The 26,633-nt window shown below is 44.6% G+C and overlaps 1 protein-coding gene across 2 annotated transcripts in view; it reads left to right on the plus strand.

Annotated features, from left to right (window-relative positions):
• Nucleotides 1-26,633, plus strand: part of bbs4 (Bardet-Biedl syndrome 4) — a 113,397-nt gene that overhangs the window by 52,986 nt on the left and 33,778 nt on the right. For both annotated transcript variants that reach the window (XM_063071077.1, XM_063071079.1), the window contains 3 exons: nucleotides 4,466-4,593; nucleotides 7,954-8,008; nucleotides 9,176-9,244. In XM_063071077.1, the coding sequence (XP_062927147.1) occupies nucleotides 4,466-4,593; nucleotides 7,954-8,008; nucleotides 9,176-9,244 (252 nt within the window). The remainder of the gene's footprint in view (nucleotides 1-4,465; nucleotides 4,594-7,953; nucleotides 8,009-9,175; nucleotides 9,245-26,633) is intronic.

Here is a 26,633-nt window from a genome sequence, read left to right on the forward strand (position 1 = left end):
GCACTGCTCCAACAGCGTGCGGTGTAAAGTGAGTCCAAGGACGGAAGACTGGTTTGTGTGATGTGCTGCGCCGTGTTCACAATCTTCTGCAGCTTCTTTCGGTCTTGGACAGGACAACTTCCATACCAGGTTGTGATGCACCCTAGACGAATGCTTTCTACGGTGCATCTGTAAAAATTAGTGAGGGTTTTAGGGGACAAGTCTTTAGTTTTCTCAGGAAGTAAAGGCGCTGGTGGGCCTTCTTTGCAGTGAACTCTGCTTGGTGGACCAAGTCAAGTCATTTGTGATATTGACCCCGAGGAACTTAAAGCTTTTGCCCTGTTCCACTTGCGCACCACCGATGTAAATTGGGTTGTGCGGTCCACTACTCCTTTTGAAGTCAACAACCAATTCCTTCGTCTTGCTGACGTTGAGGGATAGGTTATTGTCTTTGCACCATGCCACCAGGTTCTTAATTTCCTCTCTGTACTCAAACTCATAATTACCCGAGATACGGCCTATAATTGTTGTGTCATCAGCAAACTTAAATATATTGAATTTGATGGAAACTTGGCTACACAATCATGGGTGTACAGTGAGTACAGCAGGGGGCTGCCTTGTGGGGCACCGGTGCTCAGAGTGATTGTAGAGGAGAGCTTGTCCCCTATTTTTATAGCCTGGGTCCTGTCTGTGAGGAAGTTTGAAGATCCAGCTACAGATCTGAGTGCTAAGGCCCAGGTTCCGGAGCTTAGGAATCAGTTTATTTGGAATGATGGTATTAAAGGCAGAGCTGTAGTCAATGAAAAGGAGCCTTACATATGCGTCTTTTTCTCCAGGTGTTCTAAGGAGGAATGTAGGGCCAGAGAGATGGCATCTGCCGTTGACCTTTTGCTCCGGTAGGTGAATTGCAAAGCGTCGAGATTGACCGGTAGGCTGTGGTTGATGTGTGCCATAACCAATCTCTCGAAGCACTTCATAGCAATTGATGTCAGAGCCACAGGTCAATAGTCATTCAGGCATGCCACCTTGCTCTTCTTCGGCACTGGGATTATTGTTGCCTTCTTAAAACACGAGGGGATCTTGGACTGAAGCAAGGAGCAGTTGAAGATGTCAGCAAACACTCCAGCTAGCTGGCTTGCACAGGAACGGAGAACCCGTCCCAAGGGTGCCATCTGGGCCCGTTGCCTTCCTTGGTATGATTGCACATTGCGCATTTAGACGGAGATGTAACAAAGATTTTTACTCCTCATGTATGTGACGGATGTAAGAAATAAAGTTAATTCAATTCAGTTTCTGAGGATGCTGAAGAGAGGTGGACTATGCGCATCTTACTCACGTCATTCTGCAGATGTTCAGTATAGAGAGCATCCTAACATGCTGTATTACTGTATGATATGGAATCTGTACTGCGGAGGACGGGAAGCCTCTACAACGGGTAATCGAAACTGCCCAATATATCACTGGCACCAGCCTACCCACCATCAAGGACATATATACAGAAAGGTGCCGGAAAAGAGCCAGTGACATTGTGAACCCACCCTACTCACGGACTGCCTGTCCCACTCCCATCAAGGAGGAGTCTATATAACATCCACACCAGGACCACCAGTCTCAAAAACAGTTAGTATCCCATTCATTAAGGCTGATCAACATTTCCACTCGCTTATCCACCCCTCCACACCCCAACCACCACTACTTTTTCATTTCCTGTCAGAGTCACCTTGTGTATTGACACTCCTGTGCCTAGCATTACTTTATAGACGTACAATCAATCTAGGTATATAAGCTAGTTTATGTATTTATTTTTATTGTTTTATTATTGTGTTCTTTATCTTATTGTGTTTTTCATGCTGCATCAGATCTAGAGTAACAATAATTTTGTTCTCCTCTACACTTGTGTACTGGAAATGACATTAAACGATCTTGAATATATTGTTATATATATACCCTAGCATCCAGTTTTGTTTGCTGGTGTTAGAAACATAGAAAACCTACAGCACAATACAGGCCCTTCGGCCCACGAAGCTGTGCCGAACATGTCCTTACCTTAGAAATTACCTAGGGTTACCCATAGTCCTCTATTTTTCTGAGCTCCATGTACATATCCAGGAGTCTCTTAAAATACCCTATCGTATCCACCTCCACCACCGTCGCCGGCAGCCCATTCCACGCATTCACTACTCTCTGTATAAAAAACTTACCCCTGACATCTCCTCTGTACCTACTTCCAAGCGCCTTAAAACTGTGCCTCTCATGCTAGCCATTTCAGCCCTGGAAAAAGCCTCTGACTATCCACATGATCAATGCCTCTCAGCATCTTATACATCTCTATCAGGTCACCTCTCATCCTCCGTCGCTCCAAGAAGGCCGAGTTCACTTAACCTATTCTCACAAGGCATGCTCCCCAATCCAGGCAACATCCTTGTAATTCTCCTCTGCACCCTTTCTATGGTTTCCACATCCTTCCTGTAGTGAGGTGACCAGAGCTGAGCACAGTACTCCAAGTGGGGTCTGACCAGGTCCTATATAGCTGTAACATCACCTCTCGTCTTTGAAACTCAATCCCACGGTTGATGAAGGCCAATGTACCGTATGCCTTCTTAACCACAGAGTGTTCTTGGAAATACACTTGGAAGACACTGTGTAAAAGTATTTGATTTTTGAAAACACTAAAATATTTTGGTTAATTTTAAAAAATTAATTGAGGGGGAATGAGCACAGACTGCTAAGCCACCTGTAGCAAGAAGAAGCACCTGGGCAGTGCTTGCATCAAGACCAATGTGTCAACTCAACTCCAGCCGTAGAGCTGCTGCATTTACATTGCTGAAGCCTCAGCTACTGGATTATGGCCAAGTCAGTGGTGTGAATAGTACAGCTAACCTTTCTGTTCCAATATGGAGTGCCCCATAGCTCCTAGTTTAGTACTAGATGGGAAAATGATTAACAATAATTACACTCACTGAATGCTGCCTGGATTCTCTGGAGGAGCGAAGATTGAGGGGAATCACGAACAGATGCTGGAAATACAAGCAACACACACAAAGTGCTGAAGGAACTCAGCAGGTCAGGCAGCCTCTATAGAAAAGAGTGAACAGTCAATATCTTGGGCTGAAACCCTTCATCAGGACTGGAGAGAGATGAGTAGTCAGACTAAGAAGGTGGGGGTGGGAGGGGAGGAAAAGGTACAAGGTAGTAAGTGATAGGTGAAACTGGGAGGGGAAGAGGCATAGTAAAGAGCTGGGAAGTCAATAGGTGTAAGAGAGAAAGGGCTGGAGAGGGAGGTGATGGCCAGGTAAGGAGATAAGGTGAGAGAGGAAAATGGAAATGGGGAATGGTGAAGTGAGGAGGGGCAAGTAGCTGAAGTTCAAGAAATCGATGTTCATGTCATTGATTTCAGAAATAAGATGTTGCTCTTCCAACCTGAGTGCAGCCTCATCGTAATAGTAGAGGAGGCCATGGACTGACATGTCAGAATGGGAATGGAAAGTGGAATTGAAATGGGTTGCTACCCAGGAGATCTCGCTTTCTCTGTCGGATGGAGCGTAGGTGCTTGGTGAAGCGGTCTCCCAATTTACATGGGGTCTCACCGATATACAGGAGGCCATACCGGGATCACCGGATACGTATATGACCCCAACAGACTCACAGGTGAAGTGTTGCCTCACCTGGAAGGACTGTTTGGGGCCCTGAATGGTAATGAGGGAGGAGGTTTAGGGACAGGTATAGCACTTGTTCCGCTTGCAAGGGTAAGTGTCAGGAAGGAGATCAGCGGGAAGGGACAAATGGACAAGGGAGTTGTGTGGGGAGTGATCCCTGTGGAAAGTGGGGTTGAGGAAAAAATGTGCTTGGTGGTGGGATCGCCTTGGAGATGGTGGAAGTTATGGAGAATTATATGCTGGACACAGAGGCTGGTAGGGTGGTAGGTGAGGACAAGAGGAACCCTATCCCTGATGGAGTGAGGGCAGGCATGCGCAAATGGGAAGAGTTGCAGGTGAGGGCTGCATTGATGATGGAGGAAGGAAAGCCCCTTTCTTTGAAGTAGGAAGACGTCTCATTAGTTCTGAATGAAAAGCCTCATCCTGAGAGCAGATGCTGCAGAGACAGAGGAACTGAGAGAAGGGGTGGTATTTTTACAAATGACAGGGTGGGAAGAGGTATAGTCCAGATATCTGTGAGAATCAGTGAGAGTATGTTTTACCTTTGGGGGTATCTAGAATTAAGGGGTCATTATTTCAGATGGAGATGAGGGGTTTCTTCTTTCAGAGAATATAAGCTCCTTAACAGGAACTGTACTGCAGGGCAATCTATGAATTGAGACATTGAAAGACACTGGAACTATGGAAGAATCGAGAGGTGTGGATACAGCAGGGAAGTGGTGCTGAGTTCAAGGTTGGATTAGCTATGATCTTGTTGAAGGCAGAGCAGTCTGTCAGGGCTAATCATTTTACTTCTGCCATTCCTTATCTCATGTTTCTTACTTTCACAGGCTCAATTTTATTTGAACTGTGCTCTGCAAAGCAGCAAGCATGATCTGACCTTCGTGGTGCTCGGGAAACTTTGCCTACTGGAGGGAAATACTGAAGGCGCTGTGGAAATTTATAAGAAAGCTGTAGAGTAAGTTTAGAACTAGAGAGAGTTATAATTATTTTCAAAACTGTCATTAGTTGTCACCAAGCAACACACACAAACTCAGCAGGCCAGGCAGCATCTATAGAAAAAAGTATAGTCCTGCCAAAGGGTTTTGGCCCGAAACGTCGATTGTACTTTTTTCTATGGATGCTGCCTGACTTGCTGAGTTCTCCTAGAATTTTGTGTGTGTTGCTCGGATTTCCAGCATCTGCAGATTTTCTCTTGTTTGTGATTAATTGTCATCAACTTAATATGTTCTAAGATAGTTCTTGCAGGAAGGTATCACGTACAATTGTGCTACCATACCCTGCTTCCAGTGGACAGAGACGTTACATGAAGCGATAAGAAGAAGGGAGTAGGGATTGCAGTGTTTGTGAATGAGAGGTGGTGTAATCCTGGACATGTTACTGTGGACATTGAGCTCTTAGCCATTGGGATACGATTAGGTACATGCCTCTTGTCCGGCGGCAGCCTGTGTCAATAAGGATTGTAAAGAGGTGGGCTCAGGATGTTAATGAGACACTACATGAATGCTTTGAGAGGACAGACTGGGATGTGTTATGTGAGCCACACAGGGAGGACATTAACAAAATGACATTGTAACACACTATATCAGATTCTGTGAGAACACCATCTTGCTAGCCAGGACTGCATGCTGCTTCCCCAATAAGCCCTGGTTCACAGTGACCTGAAAGAACTTTTGAATATGAGGAAGAAACCCTTCAGGTCTGGAGATAGACAAGTACTGAGGCGAGAACAGAGTGAGCTGAGAGAGTGCAAAGAATCTGACAAGAGGAAGCTGGAGTACAAGCTCCAGCAGAAGAGCATAAGGGACATGTGGTCAGGCATGAAACACGTCACTGGTTTTAAAGTTAAGGAAAGGAAGATTGAGGGCTGACTGGATAGGGCCAATGAATTGAACTTGTTTTTCAACAGGTTCAGCATGAGATCTCCTGCTGTCCCCTCCCCCATTTGCCCAAACCACACACCCTCCCTGCCTCTGAAGCTTTCTCCCTCCCCTCTGATGAGTGCTTGTGTTCTAAGCCCCCAAACTTTGGAGTCTCCTGCCTCCGAGGGTGACCACCCTCCCCTGCCTGACTGACTGCAGGTCAGGTTAAGAGACAGCTGGAGAGACTACATCAAGGCAAGTCTGCTGGACTGGACAGATTCATTGTACTGAAGGCCTGTGCGAGTCAGCTGTCTGGTATTTTGTAGCACCTTTACAATCTTGGTCTGAGTCAGGAAAAGATACCGGTGCCATTGAAGACTTCCTGCTTGGTTCCTGCGACTTCATCTGAACATAATGACTACAGACCAAATGCCCTTACATCTCATGTGATGGAGGTGCTGGAGAGGCTGGTTCTTACCTGATGGACTGCAGGTGAGATCTTCATTGGACCCTCTACAGTTTGCCTACCAGCCTCATGTGGGAGTGGATGATGCCATCATCTACCTGTTGCAGAGAGCTCACTCCCACCTGGATGACGATGGTGGCATTGTGAGAATCACATTTTTTGATTTCTCTAGTGCCTTCAGTACGATCCAGCCACTTCTTCTGAGTAAGAAGTTGCAAAGGATGGGTGTAGATAAATCCACTATCTCCTGGATTACTGACTACCTGACAGACGGACCCCAGTTTGTATGGGTGGGTAGTTCTCAGTCTGAGATGGTGCTAAGTGGCACTTTAGCCCCACATGGGACTGTCCTGTCTCCGTTTCTGTTCACACTGTACACCTCAGACTCTCAGTACAAATCTGAGTCTTGTCACTTGCAGAAGTTCTCTGATGACGCTGCAGTGGTTGGGGGTAAGTAGGTGTTGGAGTACAGAAAACTGGTGGACAAGTTTGTGGAGTAGTGCTCCTGAATGTGGCCGAAATCAGAGAGATGGTGATAGATTTCAGGAGGAAGAGAACTGTGACGAGTCATGTATACATTCTGGGAGAAGTAGTTGCAATGGTGGAGGAGTACAAATACTTGGATGTTCACCTCGACAACAGACGACTGGAAAACCAACACCAAGGCTGTTTACACAAAGGAGATGAGCAGAAACTATTTTCTAAGGAAGCTGAGATGTATGCAGCAGGATGTTGGAGATCTTTTACCAGACTGTTGTAGCGAGTGCGGTCTTCTTTGCAGCTTTATGTAGGGGAAGCAGCATCAGTGCTGGTGAAGCAAAAAGACGAAATAAACTCATCAGAAAGGCTGGATCCGTCCTTGGCTATAGCCTGGACTCTTTTGAGTTAGTGATGGAGAGGAGGTCACTAAACAAACTGTTATCCATTATGGACAATCTGGCACATCCTCTCCATGACCTACTGAATAAGCAGAGGGGCACCTTTTCAAAGAGACTCATTCAGCTCTGCTGTCTTAAGGATTGTTACAGAAAATCTTTCCTAACAAATGCAATAAGCGTACACAACCGTTCATCTCTGTGCAACAGGAGAACACACATCATAGTACACTAGTCTCTGCTGGGGAAGAGTGAGGTGTTGCACTTTGGGAGGTTAAATGAAAGGAGAAAGTATACAACTTTGGTTGTTCACCCGAGAGGAGCAGAGGCTGAAGGGAGACCTAATAGTGATTTTAAACTTACGAGAGACATAGATAGGGCTGACAGACAGAATCAACTCCCCAAGGTAGAAATGTCAAACACCAGAGGGAAGGAAAATTTAGATATGATGTGAGGGGCAAGTTTTTACCTGATTGTTGCTTGGAATGAGTTACCAGGGGTAGTAGTGGAAGCAGACAGTTTGGTGGAGTTAGAGAGATTTTAGATGGACACGTGACTATGAAGGGAATGGAGGAATATGGATGATACACAGGAGGAGGACATTTAGTATAAATTGGTGTCAAGATCAGCACAACATTATTTGGCCAAATGGTGTGTCCAGTGTTGTACTGTTCTATGTTCATTGTACAATGACTTACGTTTATTTTGACATCTTAAGAAAACAATGTTGAGCAGAGTGCATTAAGAGCAATGGATGCAGCAGAAAGTGACAGAGAGAAAAGTGAGGCACCTCTTGGCACACTGAGTGAAGTGAGGAGAGTTTGGAGAGAGATCAGAGAAGTTGGGATATAGTGGGTGGTGTCCAAAGGCTGCTAACCAGAGAGACTGGTGGTGGGCAAGAACAGCCGGGGTGCAATCAGGAATCTTTACTAAAGCCAGAAAGATTTACCATTTCAGATTAGTAACCCTCCTTCACGCCCTAATGATTAATTCTGTTTCTCCTTCCACATACGCCGTCACATCTGCTGAATTTCATCACAACTTTTTTTTATTCTAGCATCTGTAGTCACTCATTTTTTAAAAATTTCTTTTAACCTTGCCAATCCTTCCAATAGGTTTTCTCCTGAAAATGCCGATCTTCTGACAACTCTGGGGTTACTGTACCTGCAGGTAATGTTACAGTGGAAACACTTTGTGGACACATGGCTTTAAACATTTTCTCAAAGGCCTTGTGCTTGCATGAGAATATTTATGTGAAATTTCTAAATAAAATTCAGAACTATGGGGAAGATTGAGTCATTTTTTTCAAGCACCTCAGCTCCATCCATCAAAAGCTGAACTTTCCAGTGGCCAACCATTTCAATTCCTATTCCTATCCCCATTCCCATTCCAACATGTTGGTCAAGGCCTCCTCTTCTGCTATGACAAGGCCACTCTAAGGCTGGAGGTATAACACCTCATATTCTGTCTAGGTATCCTCTAAACTGATCATATGAACATCGATTTCTCCAACTTCCAGTCATTTTCCCCTCTCCTTCCCTCTTCTTCATTTTCCCACTCTGGTGTCTAACCTTTTCTCCTCACCTGTTACCTCCACTGAGTGCATCTCCTTCTCTTTCCCTCCTATCTGGTCCACTTTCCTCTCTTGTCAGATTCCTTCTCCAGTTCTTTGCCTTTTCCACTATCACTTACCCAGTTTTCTTACTTCATCCCCTCTCCCCCATCCACCTGGCTTCACCTATCACCTTCTAGCTTGTCCTCCTTCCCCTATCCCTATCTTCCCCCTTCCTTTCCTGTCCTGATGAAGGGTCTTGGTCCAAAATGTTGACTGTTTATTCATTGCAATAGATGCTGCCTGACCTACTGAGTTCCTCCAGCATTTGTGTGTGTTGTACTGGAAGATTCTGTTAATTAAGATGTAATTTTCTTCATCATCTGACAATCAGGAGAATATATCTACACATGGCCAACACTGAATTTTTTACAGGTGTAGCTTGCAGTTTATTAGATCTTGTCAACTATAGTCGATTTGCACGTGCATTTTCCAGTGTGTTTACATGTGTGAGTCTTCAGATTTAAAGATGTGCTTAGCCCCTAGCACATTTACCTGTGTGGCCTTTATTCAGTCAGTTTGAGAAGGTTGATTTAACTGCTTTTGCTCAATTTCTGTCTAAAATTATGCTGGCTTTGTTCTGAAGAAGAGCAGGGTTGAATGAAATTTTGTAGACTTAATACAAGATGGGTTCTGGGAACAATGCCACATTGTCTGTTTATGTACAATGTTATGATTAAGTTTCAAGGTAACAACCAACAATCATGTATGTTCTTGGTTTTCAGCTTGGCCTGTACCAGAAAGCTTTTGAGCATCTAGGAAATGCTCTCACCTACAACCCCAACAATTATAAGGTACAGATTAATTTATTTGGATAGAAACTTCATAAGATTCACTATGCAGATGCTCCATATGGCATTGGACAAACCACACCGAGAAACATAGAAAACATACAGCACAATACAGGCCCTTCGGCCCACAAAGCTGTGCTGAACATGTCCCTACCTTCGAACTACCTAGGCTTTACCCATAGCCCTCTATTTTTCTAAACTCCATTTAGCCATCCAGGAGTCTCTTAAAAGACCCTATCGTTTCCGTCTCCACCACCGCCAGCAGCCCATTCCACGCACTCACCACTTTGCGTAAAAAACTTACCCGGACAACTCCTCTGTACCTACTTCCAGGCACCTTAAAACTATGCCCTCTCGTGCTAGCCATTTGAGCCCTGGGAAAAAGCCTCTGACTATCCACACGATCAAAGCCTTTCATCATCTTGTACAACTCTATCAGGTCACCTCTCATCCTCCATCACTCCAAGAAGAAAAGGCCAAGTTCACTCAACCTATTCTCATAAGGCATGCTCCCCAATCCAGGCAACATCCTTGTAAATCTCCTCTGCACCCTTTCTATGGTTTCCACATCCTTCCTGTAGTGAGGCGACCAGATTTGAGCACAGTACTCCAAGTGGGGTCTGACCAGGGTCCTATATAGCTGCAACATTACCTAAACTCAATCCCATGATTGAGGAAGGCCAATAAGCCGTATGCCTTCTTAACCACAGAGTCAACCTGTGTAGCAGCTTTGAGTGTCCGCTGGACTCGGACCCCAAGATCCCTCTGCTAAGAGTCTGACCATTAATGTTATATTCTGCCATCATATTTGACCTACCAAAATGAACCACCTCACACTTATCTGGGTTGAACTCCATCTGCCACTTCTCAGCCCAGTTTTGTATCCTATCAATGTCCCGTTGTAACCTCTAACAGCCCTCCACACTATCCACAACACCCCCAACCTTTGTGTCATCAGCAAACTTACTAACCAATGGTAACAGGGATATCAAGGAGCAGATAGGGAAACAGATCCTGGAAAGGTGTAATAATAAGAGTTGTCGTGATGGGAGACTTTAATTTCCCAAATATCGATTGGCATCTCCTGAGAGCAAGGGGTTTAAATGGGGTGGAGTTTGTTAGGTGTGTTCAGGAAGGTTTTTTGACACAATATGTACAAACCCCATTTCCGAAAAGTTGGGATATTTTCCAAAATGCAATAAAAACAAAAATCTGTGATATGTTAATTCACGTGAACCTTTATTTAACTGACAAAAGTACAAAGAAAAGATTTTCAATAGTTTTACTGACCAACTTAATTGTATTTTGTAAACATACACAAATTTAGAATTTGATGGCTGCAACACATTCAATAAAAGTTGGGACAGAGGTATTTTTACCATTGTGTTACATCACCTTTCTTTTTAATAACACTTTTTACTCGTTTTGGAACTGAGGATACTAATTGTAGTAGATTTGCAATTGGAAATTTTGTCCATTCTTGCTTGATATAAGACTTCAGCTGCTCAACAGTCCGTGGTCTCCGTTGTCTGATTCTCCTCTTCATGATGCACCATACATTTTCAATAGGAGATAGATCTGGACTGGCGGCAGGCCAGTCAAGCACACACTCTCTGTGTCTACAAAGCCACGCTGTTGTAGCCTGTGCAGAATGAGGTCTGGCATTGTCCTGCTGGACGTCCCGGGAAGAGACGTCGCCTTGATGGCAACATATGTCTCTCTAAAATCCTAATATACGCCTCAGAGTCAATGGTACCTTCACATACATGCAACTCACCCATGCCGTGGGCACTGATGCACCCCCATATCATCACAGGTGCTGGCTTTTGCACCTTTTGCTGATAACAATCTGGATGGTCGTTTTCACCTTTGGCACGGAGAACTCGACGCCCGTTTTTTCTGAAAACTAGCTGAAATGTGGACTCATCTGACCACAGCACAGGGTTCCACAGTCTTTCAGTCCATCTGAGATGAGCTCAGGCCCAGAGAACTCGCCGGCGTTTCTGCGTAGAGTTGATGTATGGCTTCCTCCTTGCGTAATACAGTTTCAAGTTGCATTTCTGGATGCAGCGACGGACTGTGTTGAGTGACAATGGTTTTCCGAAGTACTCCCGAGCCCAGGTGGCTATAATTGTCACAGTAGCATGACGGTTTCTTAGGCAGTGCCGCCTGAGGGCTGGAAGATCACGCGCATTCAACAGTGGTTTCCAACCTTGCCCTTTACGCACTGAGATGTCTCTGAATTCTCTGAATCTTTTCACAATATTATGTACAGTAGATGTTGAAAGACCTAAATTCTCTGCAATCTTGCGTTCAGGATGTTCCTTTTGAACTGATACTTGAATATTCTGTGCACTTTTCAATCTTATTTTAACTCTGTCCCAACTTTTGAGTGTGTTGCAGCCATCAAATTCTAAATTTGTGTATATTTACAAAATACAATTAAGTTGGTCAGTAAAACTATTGAAAATGTTTTCTTTGTACTTTTGTCAGTTAAATAAAGGTTCACGTGAATTAACATATCACAGATTTTTGTTTTTATTGCATTTTGGAAAATATCCCAACTTTTCTGGAAATGGGGTTTACCTACAAGAGGAGAGACTACTTGGTTTGGTATTGGGAAATGAACCTGGTCAGGTGTCAGATCTCACAGTAGGAGAACATTTTGGAGATAGTGATCATAATTCTATCTCCTTTACAATAGCATTGGAGAGAGATAGGAACAGACAAGTTAGAAAAGCGTTTAATTGGAGTAAGGGGAATTATGAGGCTATCAGGCAGGAAATTAGAAGCTTAAATTGGGAACAGATGTTCTCAGGGAAAAGTACGGAAGAAATGTGGCAAATGATCAGGGGATATTTGTGTGGAGTTCTGCATAGGTACGTTCCAATGAGACAGGGAAGTTTGGAAGGGTACTGGAACCGTGGTGTACAAAGGCTGTAATAAATCTAGTCAAGAAGAAAAGAAAAGCTTACAAAAGGTTCAGAGGCAATGTTAGGAACCTAGAAGATTATAAGGCTAACAGGAAAGAGCTTAAGAAGGAAATTAGGAGAGCCAGAAGGGGCCATAAGAAGGCCTTGGTGGGCAGGATTAAGGAAAACCCCAAGGCATTCTACAAGTATGTGAAGAGCAAGAGGATAAGACGTGAAAGAATAGGACCAATCAAGTGTGACAGTGGGAAAGTGTGTATGGAACTGGAGGAAATAACAGGGGTACTTAATGAATAGTTTACTTCAGTATTCACTATGGAAAAGGATCTTGGTGACTTGGTGTAGTGCTGACTTGCAGCAAACTGAAAAGCTTGAGCATATAGATATTAAGAAAGAGGATGTGCTGGAGGTTTTGGAAAGCATCAATTTGGATAACTCACCGGGACCGGATGAGATGTACCCCAGGCTACTGTGGGAGGCGAGGGAGGAGATTGCTGAGCCTCTGGTGATGATCTTTGAATCATCAATAGGGACAGGAGAGGATCCGGAGGATTGGAGGGTTGCGGATGTTGTTCCTTTATTCAAGAAAGGGAGTAGAAATAGCCCAGGAAATTATAGACCAGTGAGTCTTACTTCAGTGGTTGGTAAGTTGATGGAGAAGATCCTGAGAGGCAGGATTTATGAACATTTGGAGAGGTATAATATGATTAGGAATAGTCAGCATGGCTTTGTCAAGGGCAGGTTGTGCCTTACGAGCCTGATTGAATTTTTTGAGGATGTGACTAAATGCATTGATAAAGGAAGAGCAGTAGATGTAGTGTATATGGATTTCAGCAAGGCTTTTGATAAGGTACGCCATGCAAGGCTTATTGAGAAAGTAAGGAGGCATGGGATGCAAGGGGACATTGCTTTGTGGATCCAGAACTGGCTCGCCCACAGAAGGCAAAGATTGGTTGTAGACGAGTCATATTCTGCATAGAGGTCGGTCACCAGTGGAGTGCCCCAGGGATCTGTCCTGGGACCCTTACTCTTCGTGATTTTTATAAATGACCTGGATGAGGAAGTGGAGGGATGGGTTAGTAAGTTTGCTGATGACACAAAGGTTGGAGGTGTTGTGGATAGTGTGGAGGGCTGTCAGAGGTTACAACGGGAAATTGATAGGACGCAAAACTGGGCTGAGAAGTGGCAAATGGAGTTCAATCCAGATAAGTGTGAGGTGGTTCATTTTGGTAGGTCAAATATGATGGCAGAATATAGTATTAATGGTAAGACTCTTGACAGTGTGGAGGATCAGAGGGATCTTGGGGTCCGAGTCCATAGGACGCTCAAAGCAGCTGCGCAGGTTGACACTGTGGTTAAGAAGGTATATGGTGTATTGGCCTTCATTAATCATGGCATTGAATTTAGGAGCCGAGAGGTAATGTTGCATCTATATAGGACCCTGGTCAGACCCCACTTGGAGTACTGTGCTCAGTTCTAGTTGCCTCACTACAGGAAGGATGTGGAAACCATAGAAAGGGTGCAGAGGAGATTTACAAGGATGTTGCCTGGATTGGGGAGCATGCCTTATGAAAACAGGTTGAGCAAACTCAGCCTTTTCTCCTTGGAGCGACGGATGATGAGAGGTGACCTGATCGAGGTATATAAGATGATGAGAGGCATTGATCATGTGGATAGTCAGAGGCTTTTTCCCAGGGCTGAAATGGTTGCCACAAGAGGACACAGGTTTAAGGTGCTGGGGAGTAGGTACAGAGGAGATGTCAGGGGTAAGGTTTTTACCCAGAGAGCGGTGAGTGTGTGGAATGGGCTGTTGGCAACGGTGGTGGAGGTGGATATGATAGGGTCTTTTAAAAGACTTTTAGATAGGTACATGGAGCTTAGAAAAATAGAGGGCTATGGGGAAGTCTAGTAAATTCTAAGGTCGAGACACGTTCGGCACAACTTTGTGGGCCGAAGGGCCTGTATCATTCTGTAGGTTTCTATGTTTCTATAACCCATCCCTCCACTGCCTCATCCAGGTCAATTATAAATATCACAAAGAGTAGGGTTCCCAGAACAGATCCGAGGCACACCACTGGTCACTGGCCTCCATGCAGAATATGACCCATCTACAACCACTCTTTGCTTTTTGTAGGCAAGCCAGTTCTGGATCCACAAAGCAATATCCCCTTGCATCCCATGCCTCCTTACTTTCTCAATAAGCCTTGTATGGGGTACCTTATCAAATGCCTTGCTAAAATCCATATACACTACATCTATGGCTCTTCCTTCATCAATGTGATTAGTCACATCCTCAAAAAATTCAATCAGGCTTGTAAGGCACGATGAAGCCATGCTGACTATTCCTAATCATATTATGCCTCTCCAAATGTTCATAAATCCTGCCTCTCAGGATCTTCTCCATCAACTTACCAACCACTGAAGTAAGACACTCTGGCCTATAATTTCCTGGGCTATCCCTGCTCCCTTTCTTGAATAAAGGAACAACATCCGCAACCCTCCAATCCTCCGGAACCTCTTCCGTCGTCATTGATGATGCAAAGATCATTGCCAGAGGCTTAGCAATCTCCTCCCTCACTTCCTACAGCAGCCTGGAGTACATCCTATCTGGTCCTAGTGACTTATCCAACTTGATGCTTTCCAAAAGCTCCCGCACATCCTTTTCCTTAATATCTACATTCTCAAGCTTTTCAGTCCACTGCAAGTCATCCCTACAATCGCCAAGATCCTTTTCCGTAGTGAATACTGAAGCAAAGTATTCATTAAGTACCTCCACTATTTTGTCAGGTTCCATACACACTTTTCCACTGTCACACTTGATTGGTCCTCTTCTCTCATGTCTTATCCTCTTGCTCTTCACATTGTAGAATGCCTTGGGGTTTTCCTTAATCTTGTCTGCCAATGCCTTCTCATAGCCCCTTCTGGCTCTCCTAATTTCATTCTTAAGCTCCTTCCTGCTAGCCTTATAATCTTCTAGATTCCTATCATTACCTTGTTTTTTTGAAGTAATGAGAGAAGTTTTGGGCCTTTTATCAATGAAGAGATGTTCTATTATTGGAAAGAGTCCAGAGGAGGGTCGTGAGAATGATTCCAGGAATGAAAGGGTTAACACATGGTAACCGTTAGGGTGTCACTATCAGAACTCAGGGCTTGAGGGGCTGTATGGCCTAATTCTATTCTTATGTGTTATGATCATATGGTCACAATAAATGCTTAGTGCTGAATAGTCTGTAAGAAAAAACTTTATGCCTGCGATGTCTTGTTGGAGTTTCATTGAGAAATCCATCAAAAGGCTGATCATGAACACATACAGAGAAACTCCCTGCTAGCTGTGAGAGCTCAGGATCGGAATTTCACACTGGGAATGTCCAACTGAAATGTTCAGCTGAAGGTACACTTAGAGATTCTTTGGATTCATTCATTGGGAGTTCCACTCTGGGAGTGTCCAATTTAAATGTTCAGGTGAAGGCATACTTAGGCTTTGAATTCATTCCGTTTTTTGTTACAAAGTTCAAGTACATTTTAAAGGTGTTGGGAAGAGTTTACAAATTCCTCGTAAACAAGTGGGCTGGAGAGTGACAGGTGCAAGCATGTTACCCAGGTTTTCTATGTTTTGGATATGGACTTGGATTATAGGCTTATTTTCAGTCTTATTCTTTTATATTCTCTTTTTTTGCCTGATCTTTCTCATTCTGTGTATTTGGGGGTTAATCTGCCTGTTCCATTTTAGTTCTTCTTGTTTGTTTTCAGCGTTGATAATAAATGAACTTTTCAACCTTTGAAACCTGGGCTTTAGAGTTAGTTAGGAGTTTTTGCATTTGGAGAGAGTTTGTGACTAGCTGAGTGGCACTGTGCTCAGTCTGGACTCGTTGGTCTAAAGACCCTGTATCCAGTGCAGTCTTGCTCTGTTACTCTTGCTGGAACTACACCTTTTTGCACTTCTGGCCTTTGTACAAAGTGCATTTTCCTTGGACGGATGAATGCTGCCTCACTAGGCTGATCACTGAATCATAAGTTCACATTGCAGGAGGAGATGAATTAATCTGGTTGTCAAATGCTATTTATTGACCCCCTCTGCAACAGGAAGTAGCTCAGTACTATTGTAAATACACACAATGGACACTTCATTAGGTACCACTGAGTGTATGTTCATGGCCTTCTGCTGCTCTAGCCCATCCACTTCAATGTTGGACGTGTGTGTTCAGAGATGTTCTTCTGCACACTGCTGTTGTAACGGGTTAAATTGAGTTACTGTCACCTTCCTGTCAGCTTGAACCAGTTTGGCCATTCTCCTCTGACCTCTCTTGTTAACAAGATGTTTTCACCCACAGAACTACTGCTCACTTTTGTTTCCACAAAATTCTCTGCAAACACAAAGTTCAAAATACATTTATTATCAAAGTATGTACTGTATACCATATAGAGCCAGCTGAACAATCCTGAAGAAAACTTACGGCCAGAAACGTTGGCTGTACTCTTTTCCATTGATGCTGCCTGGCATGCTGAGTTCCTCCAACATTTTGCGTGTGTTGCTTTAAATATTCAGCATCTGCAGACTTTCTTGTGTTTGTGACGCCATATAGAACCTTAAGTTGCATCTTTTTGTAGGCAGCCGCAAAACAAAGAAATGCAATAGCATCCACGATAAAACCCCACATCACAAAGACTATCAAACAGCCATTGTACAGAAAAAAAGAACTAATTGTGCAAATGATAAAAAAGGTAAACAAATAACACACAGAACGCAACCTGCAAAAAGTGAATCCATAGACACAGAGCTCATTGAGCACTGAGGCAAATAAAACCTCATGGCATAGTGAGCTGAACACAGGCTCATCCTTTGTCCTCAGCCACGATGCCTTGATCTTTTTAATTTGGCTTGGTGCTTAAATCAGCTAAACTATTGGGCCCTGGCCCCACCACTTCAATGCGGCCCCAATTCTGCTCTAGCAATGGCTGATGTGGCTGTACCTGCATTCCCCAGAGACCAGTTCACCAAATCCTTCAGTATACTGCAAAAATGCCAGATTGTTCAGCCAGTTTAAAAGTACAACTCCCAAAGAGAAATGTACTTTTAAACTGGCTGAACAATCACTGTAAACTCCCAAAAGGGAAATTACAGTCTGAAATTGTAGTGACCATGGTCCAGAAAAAGTACCTTTCATAGAATAGTTAGTGGTTTTGTTTGATGCCCGCAAATTGTTGCTGCATCTCACCAGTGGCATTTTGGACAAATCTGTTATGTGTGAAAATACCAGGAGATCAGCAATTTTCTGAGATACTCAAACCACCCCATCTACCACCAACAATTATTCCATGGATCATGTTTCTTCCACTTTCTGACGTGTGGTCTGAACAACTGAACCATTTGACCATATCTGCATGCTTTTATGAATTGAGTTGCTGCCACGTGATTGACTGATTAAATATTTGCATTAATAAGCAGATGTACAGGCGTAACTCATAAAATGGCCAGTGAGTGTATATGAAAATAGGAGACATCCCAGGTCAATTTTCTGTGATGCCTCTCTTGTGAAATCACTTCCTCCCTGTGCTGTGGTGGTTGAATAACTGTGTCTGCAGTCCCAGTGTTTTTGCTCATTGAATTTTTGGGCAGTTGAAGGATGTGAGAATTGGTCTGAGTTAGCGGATGAACCTGTAGTTATTATGCAGGTTTGAGTTGGTGACCACTGTACTGAGATAAAGGTTGAACCATGTGGTTATTGAATGATGGGACAGGTTGAGATAGTGACCGCTGTTCTGTGCATGTTCATTGCCCTGAGGTAGAGGATGACCATAAGATTTAGGAGCACATTTAGGCCATTTGACCCATCGAGTCTGCTCCACATTTCATCATGCTGATCCATGTTAACACTCAACCCCAGTCTCCTGCCTACCTCCCCCCCCCCCACCGTATCTCTTCATCCCCTGACCAATCAAGAATCTATCAATCTCTGCCTTAAATATATGTAACTCTCGGTTCAGCTAGCAGCTTAATATAGGGGATGATAGCCCCCGGCCCGGCCAAACTCATTTGGGTGGACATTGCATGATGTGTCCACTGTTACAAATCAACACCACGAAATAACAAACAGTACACAATATGCGATTAATCGATTGAGCTTTATAATTCTTAATTTGACTATATGGTTAGTAAAGAAACAGAAAAGAAAAGGGCCCATTCTCATGAAACAGTCTATATACATTGTTGGAGCTCACTGATAAGGCCGTTTGTCCACCATCGACCTCCTCTGATCCTCGCTGACCTTCGGACCCTCACTCCAAGTCTACCAACTCTCTCCATTCATGTCTTCTCTCCTCATCTCCCCCGGCAAAAAACTGCAAATTCCCAGCTCCCAGACACAGAAGAAAGAACAACATCCCGCTCATTGGCTAACATGCCCCGTTATCTCTAGTCTTAACCCAAACATTGCTGCTACAGAGAAACCATTACCTTAGCAGTGGAACATTATAAAGAAGCCATTACATCAGCAGTGAAACCTTACAGCGTGTTACATATACATAAAGACTTGGCCTCCAAACCTGCCCGTGACAACAAATTCCACAGATTCACCACTCTCTGGCTAAAGAAATTCCTCTTCATCTCCGTTCTAAAAGGACACCCCTCTATTCTGAGGCTGTGTCCTCTGGTCTTAGACACTCCCACCATAGGAAACATCCTCTCCACATCTACTATATCAAGGCCTTTCACCATTTGATAGTTTTCAATGAGGTCACCCTCATTCTTCTGAATTCTAATGAATACAAGGCTACAGCCATCAAACACTCTTCATATGACAAGCCGTTTAATCCTGGAATAACTTTCATGAACCTTCTTTGAACCCTGTCCAGTTTCAGCGCATCCTGTCTAGGATAAGGGGCCCAAAATTGCTCACAATACTCCAAGTGAGGCCTCACCAGTGCTTTATAAAGTCTCAACATTACATCCTTGCTTTTATATTCTAGTTCTCTTGAAATGAATGCTAACAATGCATTTGCCTTCCACAACCTGCAAATTAACCTTTAGGGAATCCTGTACCTCAGATTTTTGTATATTCTCTCCATTTAGAAAATAGTCAACTCTTTTATTTTTTCTATCAAAGTGCATGACCACACACACCAGGGGTGTCAAACTCATTTTAGGTCACGGGCCGGATTGGGCAAAATGCGACTTTATACGGGCCGGATCAGTTGTGCACGTGCGTGCTCCCACAGCTTTCGTTGCCTTTGTTTTTTCAACCTGCTTTCATGTGTCTCAGTCTCTGCTATAACTACAAAGTGTTTCACTTTACGAATTTCGTTTCTTATGAAGAAGATTGCCCAGCAAGCATTATTTTTATGATTGGTATTAACTTACAGTCGTAGGCTACAAGAAAGTTGTGATGTGAGAGAGTGAAAAAACGATGCTATTTTGGCTGATTGTTTTGGGAGCCAACCCCTTTCCATTAATAAACCATTTAAAATCGAACATTAGCAGACTCAAATGTCGATCTAACGAAACAAATTGTAAATGTAGGCTACACAACTGCACCTAATTTTTATTAGCCTGCTTCCAGCAATCAAACTCAGACAGTGAACACAGTTAGCCTCTAATTTTTATTGAAGTGATCACATTTACAATAATAGAGTAGTCAGAAAATGAATATATCACAATATTATGACACTCAATATTTCATAATGCATTTTGCTTACATGTGGCAGTGCATCGAACAGTGTCACTCATTTTTCACTTCTGGCTTCCAGACACCTGACATCTCTTGGCTGTAACCAGCCCGTCAACATCAGGGACCAGTTTCTGGGCAATTGTGATTTTCATAATGTCATATAGATGTCTGTGTGTCAGCTGCGAGCGCAGTTTGGATTTGTTAATGTTCATTATGGAGAACGCCTGCTCACGGAGATATGTTGTCCCGAACATGCAAAGGATCTTTGAGGCAAAGTCTGTCATGTTGGGGTACATCGGTCCCAGGTATTGATAGAATGAGTCCAGACCCACAGTCTCACGTTTATATTTCAAAGCCAAGTTACACTGAATTTCAATTAGTTCCATTTGGAGTTCCGCTGGCACATCTGATGCTGCACTGACGGCAAACGACCAGCAAAATAGTGAGAATTCCTTCTCGAGCTGAGTGAAGACTTGGAAATGATTCTGAAACTCATTTTTCAGCCGTGATGTTTTGTCCTTATACCTGTCCACGTTGTCATTATTCCTATGAGCGACACGCACAGACTGCAAAGAGGGGAAATGAGCTGGGTTCCTCCGGGACAGTTGCATCTCCCACAGGCCTAATTTAATTTGAAAGGCACGAATGCTGTCGTACTCCGTAACAAGTTTGTTGTGGCCTTGCAAGTTAACAATAAGCACACTTAAGTGCTCTGTTTGTCAAGTGGAATTTCTTTTTCTTCTTTGAACATCTGCAGTTTCCCCACTTGAAAGGGATTGAATGCGTCTACCCGAAGGTTTTTTAACTAGATTCCACTCAATGACCAAACAACTTTTCCTTTTTCCTCCTTTTATTCTTCGCAAGTGCAGCAGTTTGATAGTTCCGATAGTTCCATTAGTTCCATCAACCATTAGCCATTAGACATTAGACATTAGTCACTAGTTATTAGACATTAGTCACCGGTCATAAGCCACTAGTCATTAGACATAAGGTGAAAAAACTGGCTACCTCTCCAGAAATTGTAGACGGATTCCAATCTGCACCTCTCCGCTCCCTAATAGACTGTTACGTTTTCAAACCGGGCGACCTTTCCCGAAGGTTCCCGAGCTCCTCTTAAACCACGCCATTTCCCAGAGGCGCCTGCGCGCGATAATCCCCGTGACGTGAAGCTAGCGCTGACCCAAAATACAGTGACAGCAGTGCTCTTTTCCATGAAACAGTCTCTCAAGTTATTTAAAGTTCAGCATCTTACCGCAGATTCCAACGCTGCTCCCGGACTGCCGCTGTGATGCTGCCGGGTCCTCCCGATGTTCCGGGCAGAAGCAGCGCTCAGGCAGTGGGTTCCATCTGGTCTATCAGTGGATTCTTGCTACTACTTCAAAATATTATTTTCTTTTGCCTCTTGGTCCTGATACTTTCTAGAAACTCTAGTTTGACTTGACACCTCCCACCCGATCTTCCCATGGAAACACTGGGAAGATTACCAGCTTCAAAGGCAAACTTGGTGTCCCAGTTCGGTGTTCTTACGATATATTGTTGACTTGACTTTCCATCTGTTCCTCAGCAGGTAGTAAGACAGCCCTGTGAAGGATTGCCTGACGTCCCTGTGAAGGATGGTGGCTTGGATCCTGTCTTTTTTCCCCATCCGGGATTAGATGCCTTGTTACTTTCAGAGCTTTAGTCACAGGAACACTGTAGCTTGGGAAGATCCTGACGTTGACGTCCCTCACGATGCCTTTGCTGTGTGGATTAGTATTGGCGACTCTGCTAAGCTTGAAATGTCTTCTCAGTGCATTTTGGTCGCTTAACCAGACGATGTCCCCAACAGTGATGTTTCTCTGTGCAGTATGCCACTTGCTCCTGACAAACAAATTAGGACCAGCGAGTTGGCTCCAGCACCTCCAGAACTTGGTCACCTCTGATTGCATTGCTCGGAGACTTTTGTAGGGGTAGCTGGAAAAGTCAAAGGTTTTGAAATCCGGGCTTTGAGATGCTTGACCGAGTAGAAGAGTGTTGGGTGTGACATACTGAATACAGTCTTCCCGGCTCTGTACCCTGGCATCAACTGGGCGCTCATTGGCAAGGTGAGCTGCTATGTGAAGAGTCATCTAGAACTCGCTGTAATTGAGCCCAGACTCCTTCCTAGGACTCTGGAGTGCTCTCTTTACAATACGTACAGCGGCTTCTGCAGTACCATTCCTGTGTGGAGAATCAGGCGGATGGATTTTCCACATCCACTCTGTTCCATTTTTTGCTGTGGTCTCCTGCAGGGCTGCTTCGTTCAGGCCATCCAAGAATCTGTCCAGCTCCTCCAAGACTGGCTTTGCTCCAATGAAATTGGTGCCCGGATCTGACCAGATCTTACTTGGATGTTCCCTGATTGCTGTGAACCTTTGATAGGCCATCAGGAATCCTTCAGTTGATAGGGTGTTTACCAACTCTGTGTGGATGGCTCTGCTGGCCATGCAGCAAAAGACCACTCCCCAGACTTTCAGTGTTACTCTTTTCTTGATGTCATCTTTTACTTGGTAGGGTCCGAAGAGGTCCACTGTTGTGAACTGGAACGTTGCAGCAGGTTCAATTCTTTCTGGTGGCAAGTCACCCATTACTTGTTGGCATTTCTTTGTTTTTGCCTTCCTGCAGATCATGCAGCCATCAACAACTTTTTGGGCAATTTTCCTTCCCCTTATGACCCATGCCTTTCTTCTCATCTTGAGCAAAGTTCCGGCCACTCCGTCATGACTCTCATTGTGGACCTCCCGAGTTAACAGTGTGGACACCCAGGCATCATAGGGCAAGATAGGGACACCAACTTGATCTTCTTTGAAGATTTGCACTCGGCCACCGCAAGCCAACAGCCCAGAGTCTTGGTTTTTGTAGACTACCAGCCTGTCTGTAGTGGTGCTCGGGAAGGTTGCGCCCTCTTGTGCTGCTAGAAAAATGCCTGTTAGAGCATCTTCTCATTCCCTTACTGAGATGACTCCTGCCAAAGAAACTGCCTCCTACTTTGGACTGTCCACGGTTTGATTTTGTCCAATGAACTTGTTTGCTGCTCTCCAGATCCGTGCAACTGTTTTGACTAGTCGAGTGAGAACACTGAACTGCTTGATGTCCACAAGGCTTCGGATAGCTGACGCTGCAGGTGGTCTCCATTGTTCTGTTTTCACCTGGTACTGTTTTTGTGCTGGTTCTTGTTTCTTTGCCTTGGCCCTTGTCAAAGCAGCAATAAATACCTTCTTTTGCAACTTGTTGAAGCTTTCCCTGGCAGTGGCTGCTAGCTCTTTGGCTAATTTCATCAGCCACTCATTCACTGGCAAATTCAAAAACTTTGGCCCATTTTGCCACTCTGAATCTTCATCCAGGTCTTGAGTGGCTCCTCTGGTGATTACATCAGCAATAATTTGCGGACCAGGAATCCACCGCCAGTCCTGGATCCCTGTGCTGTTTTGAATCTCTCTGATCCTATTTGCAAAGAATGTCCTCCCGGAGGCCATCTGAGAGTTCAATGTCCCATGTGTCTTTGACTGGAACCTTTCGCCCTTTGCCTCTTGGAATGCCCTTCGTACCAGAATAGCTTTCTCGCTGTACTGCATCAAGGACTGTTTGGCTATCAATGAAATGGTACCGCCTTCCAACTTGGATTCAGCTATGCAGCTCAAAGTACTTCCTCAGGCGTGAGGCAAACACTGCTCCACACATTTCTGCTTTGACAGCATCACCTTTGTGATCCAAGGGAGTTAATTTGGCTTTAGATTCCACCAGCCTGACGATTGAGCCCTGGTCCGAGTTCCACCTTAGGTACATCACTGCTCCATAGGTGTGCTCGCTTCCATCAGAGAACGTGATTACCAGGGTTCCTCGGTGAAGCATGGGGGAGTCAGTGCCCTGGTGAACTTTACCTTGCCAAGTTGAATGTACTCCTTGAAGAGCTTAACTGCATCCTCCCCGAGGCCATCTGAGAGTGCTATGTCCCGTGACTCTTTGACTGGACACCTTTTGCCCTTTGCCTCTTGGAACGCTCTTCGTACCAGAATAGCTCCCTTCTGCTTCGCAGGAGTTACCAGGCCGACTGGGCCATACAGCCCTGATACTTGGCTGAGCAGTTCTCTTCGTATCAGGGGGTTTGGTGTCTGGTCTCTGATTTGCTCTTGTAGAAGGTCTTGGCCAAGTCTCATTTTTTTCTTTCTATTCAAGAAATTGATTGCAATCATGACATGGAGCTTGTCCTCTTCTACTATGTAGCCCAGGCCAATTGCCTTGTTGTCATCATCGGGCGTTTGGTTTGGCAAGACCATGGTTTCTGCCTTGGACTTCTCCAGCATGTCATTGCACTCTTTCCTCCCACTTTGCCCAGAAAAGACCCAAGGCTTGAGCTCGAAACCTCCGGTCTTCAGGATCTGCTCCACATTTGCTGTGATGGATTTCAGCTGGACAAGGTTGTTGTGGGATGTGAGAATGTCATCAACGTGGCTGTCATGTTGGAGCACCTGCTGCTCCTCTTTGAGGTGGGTGAAAGGAGGGAGGTTAGCAGTTTCGCACATTGCTAGCTGCGCAAACACACCCTGCTGGTTTATCTCTGAGGTTCACTCTTGTGATTGCATATTCCCCCAGCTCCTCGTCCTCAGAGTCTCGCCAGAGAAATCTATGCAGGTGCACTTCTCGGTCTTCCAACCAAACGGAATTCTACATCTTTTTTATGTCCCCAAACCACCCTTGAATCTGAGTAGGACAGTGCAAATCTGGTTGAGGACATCTGGACCTTTCATTAGCAGGTCGTTCAAGATCACGCCTCTGAACTTTTAGCTGCTGTTCCACACGAGTCTCACTGGGGTCGTGACAGGGTGTGGGTTCGGAGCAATAAGGTGACTCACGTACCAGACTGGCCCGTTCCAGTTGATGGCCTTGTCTCTGGACAATTTCATTGCAGCCTTTCGATTGACCACGTCATGCATTTGAGCAGTGTAGGCAGCTTTCCACTCAGGTTCTTCGGCTAGTTGCTTTTCTGTCTTGAGAAATGTAGCCTCGACTGTTCTTTTGTTGTTTGGCAAGGAAGCTGGATCTTCTAACCAAGGATATCTGTCATGCCAATGTGGTTTCTTACTGTGACAGTCACCTGTGACATAGGTGAGGCCTTTTCTTACAACTTCAAGTTCCCTTTCCTCAGCAAGATTCATTCCTTTGCCGCCCAGCGGGCAGTTTCCGCAGCGGCAACCCCTGCATTTTGGCTCGCATGCTGCACCAATACTATCCCATTTCCACCACTCCAGGAAGTCCCGGTTGGTGCTTGAAGCTTGATGCCACCCTATTTGTTTGGTGGAAGTTGCTCTGGGACTCTGGTGGCGAGCTCCTTGTACTTTACAGCAGCCGCTCTCATTGACCTTGCAAAATGTGTCTTGGACATGTGGGTTGACACAGACAGCTCCTCAAAGAGATCAGGATGTGCTCCTCCGACCATCTTCCCCAGTGGGCTGTCCCACAGCACAAGGTCTCCAACAGCTCTGGTTCCCTGAGACGCTAGCTGACCTTCTCTATGGCTTATGAGTAAATTTATTTCTCCGGGTCTCACAAGTTCATCAAACGGTATGTCTGGGAAGAATTTCTGCAGTTGCTTCGGTGTCATATTTGTGGACATTTGCAATGCTGTCTAGTCCATAACAAACCAATTGGTGTGATTTGAGAGTGCCCTTAGGAGTGTTTACTCTGACTTTTAGAAGGTACCGCTTTGTCTCCACCTGAACCTTCATCCCCCCAACTCCATGGACGACGAGAGTGATTTCCTCACTTCTGAGGTTCAGTCTGCTTGCAGCCTTGTGGGTTATATAATTGGTGTCTGAAACCAAGTCAATTAACGTCCCCATTTTTTGCCCAGCATTAGCTGTGACCTCGAGAAGTATCATAATCACTGGCAGCTCTTGCAATCGACTTTCCACCAGAAGGCCCGGTTTACCTTTCACAGTGCTGAAGGCTCTGGATGCAGTGTTTGAAAATAAATCGCGACATTGTTTGGCCATTTCTGGTGAAAGTTTGCTGAAGAACTCCTCTTGATCCTCTGTATGTTTCTTCCTGCCTTTATCTTCCTCTGGACCAAATCTGCTCTTTTTGTGACCCGCGCTGCTTTTCTTTATTTCAACATTGGGACACAGATAGTAATGATGCTCAGGAGTATGCTCATCCTTGCAGTCTTGGTTTTTACACAGATAGGCGGGTTTGCAGTATGAACTGTCATCATGAACCTCGAGACGCTTCTTGCATGCCCCCAACTTTCTTACTGCAGCCTTTTTCTCTGGTAGCTTTAGCGCTCGAAACTGTTTGCAGAAGTAGAGTTTCCTTTTGTGCTTTCCATCACCGCAGACTACACAGCCTGCATGGTCGTCGCCTGACTTGGTAGACTTGGTTCTGGCATGTCTTGGCTCAGCCCTGGTTTCTCTTCTACTTGGCTCTTCATCCCCCACTTGCACGAGCTGCTCATATATGCTCTCTTGCCCTTTGAGGAATTCTAAGAGACAGTCAAACTGATTATCTGGTGTCACAGCATTTCTCCTGTCAGCGACATAGACCAGCCATTCCTTTTTGAGAGTTTCTGGAAGTTTACTTTCAATTGATTTTGTCACCAGCGGATTTTTGATAGCACCCGTGTCTCCAAGGTCACTCAAGTCTTCAAGTGCCTTCTCTGCAGTTTGAATTAATTCCACCGTTTTCCATGACTGATGATTTCTGACAGCTGGCATTTTCTGTAACTCTTCCACTATTTCAATAGCAATGCACGTTTGATTTCCATAGCGGTTTTCCAGAACACAG

Source organism: Mobula hypostoma, chromosome 18, assembly GCF_963921235.1.
Source record: "Mobula hypostoma chromosome 18, sMobHyp1.1, whole genome shotgun sequence".
Lineage (NCBI taxonomy): Eukaryota > Metazoa > Chordata > Chondrichthyes > Myliobatiformes > Myliobatidae > Mobula > Mobula hypostoma.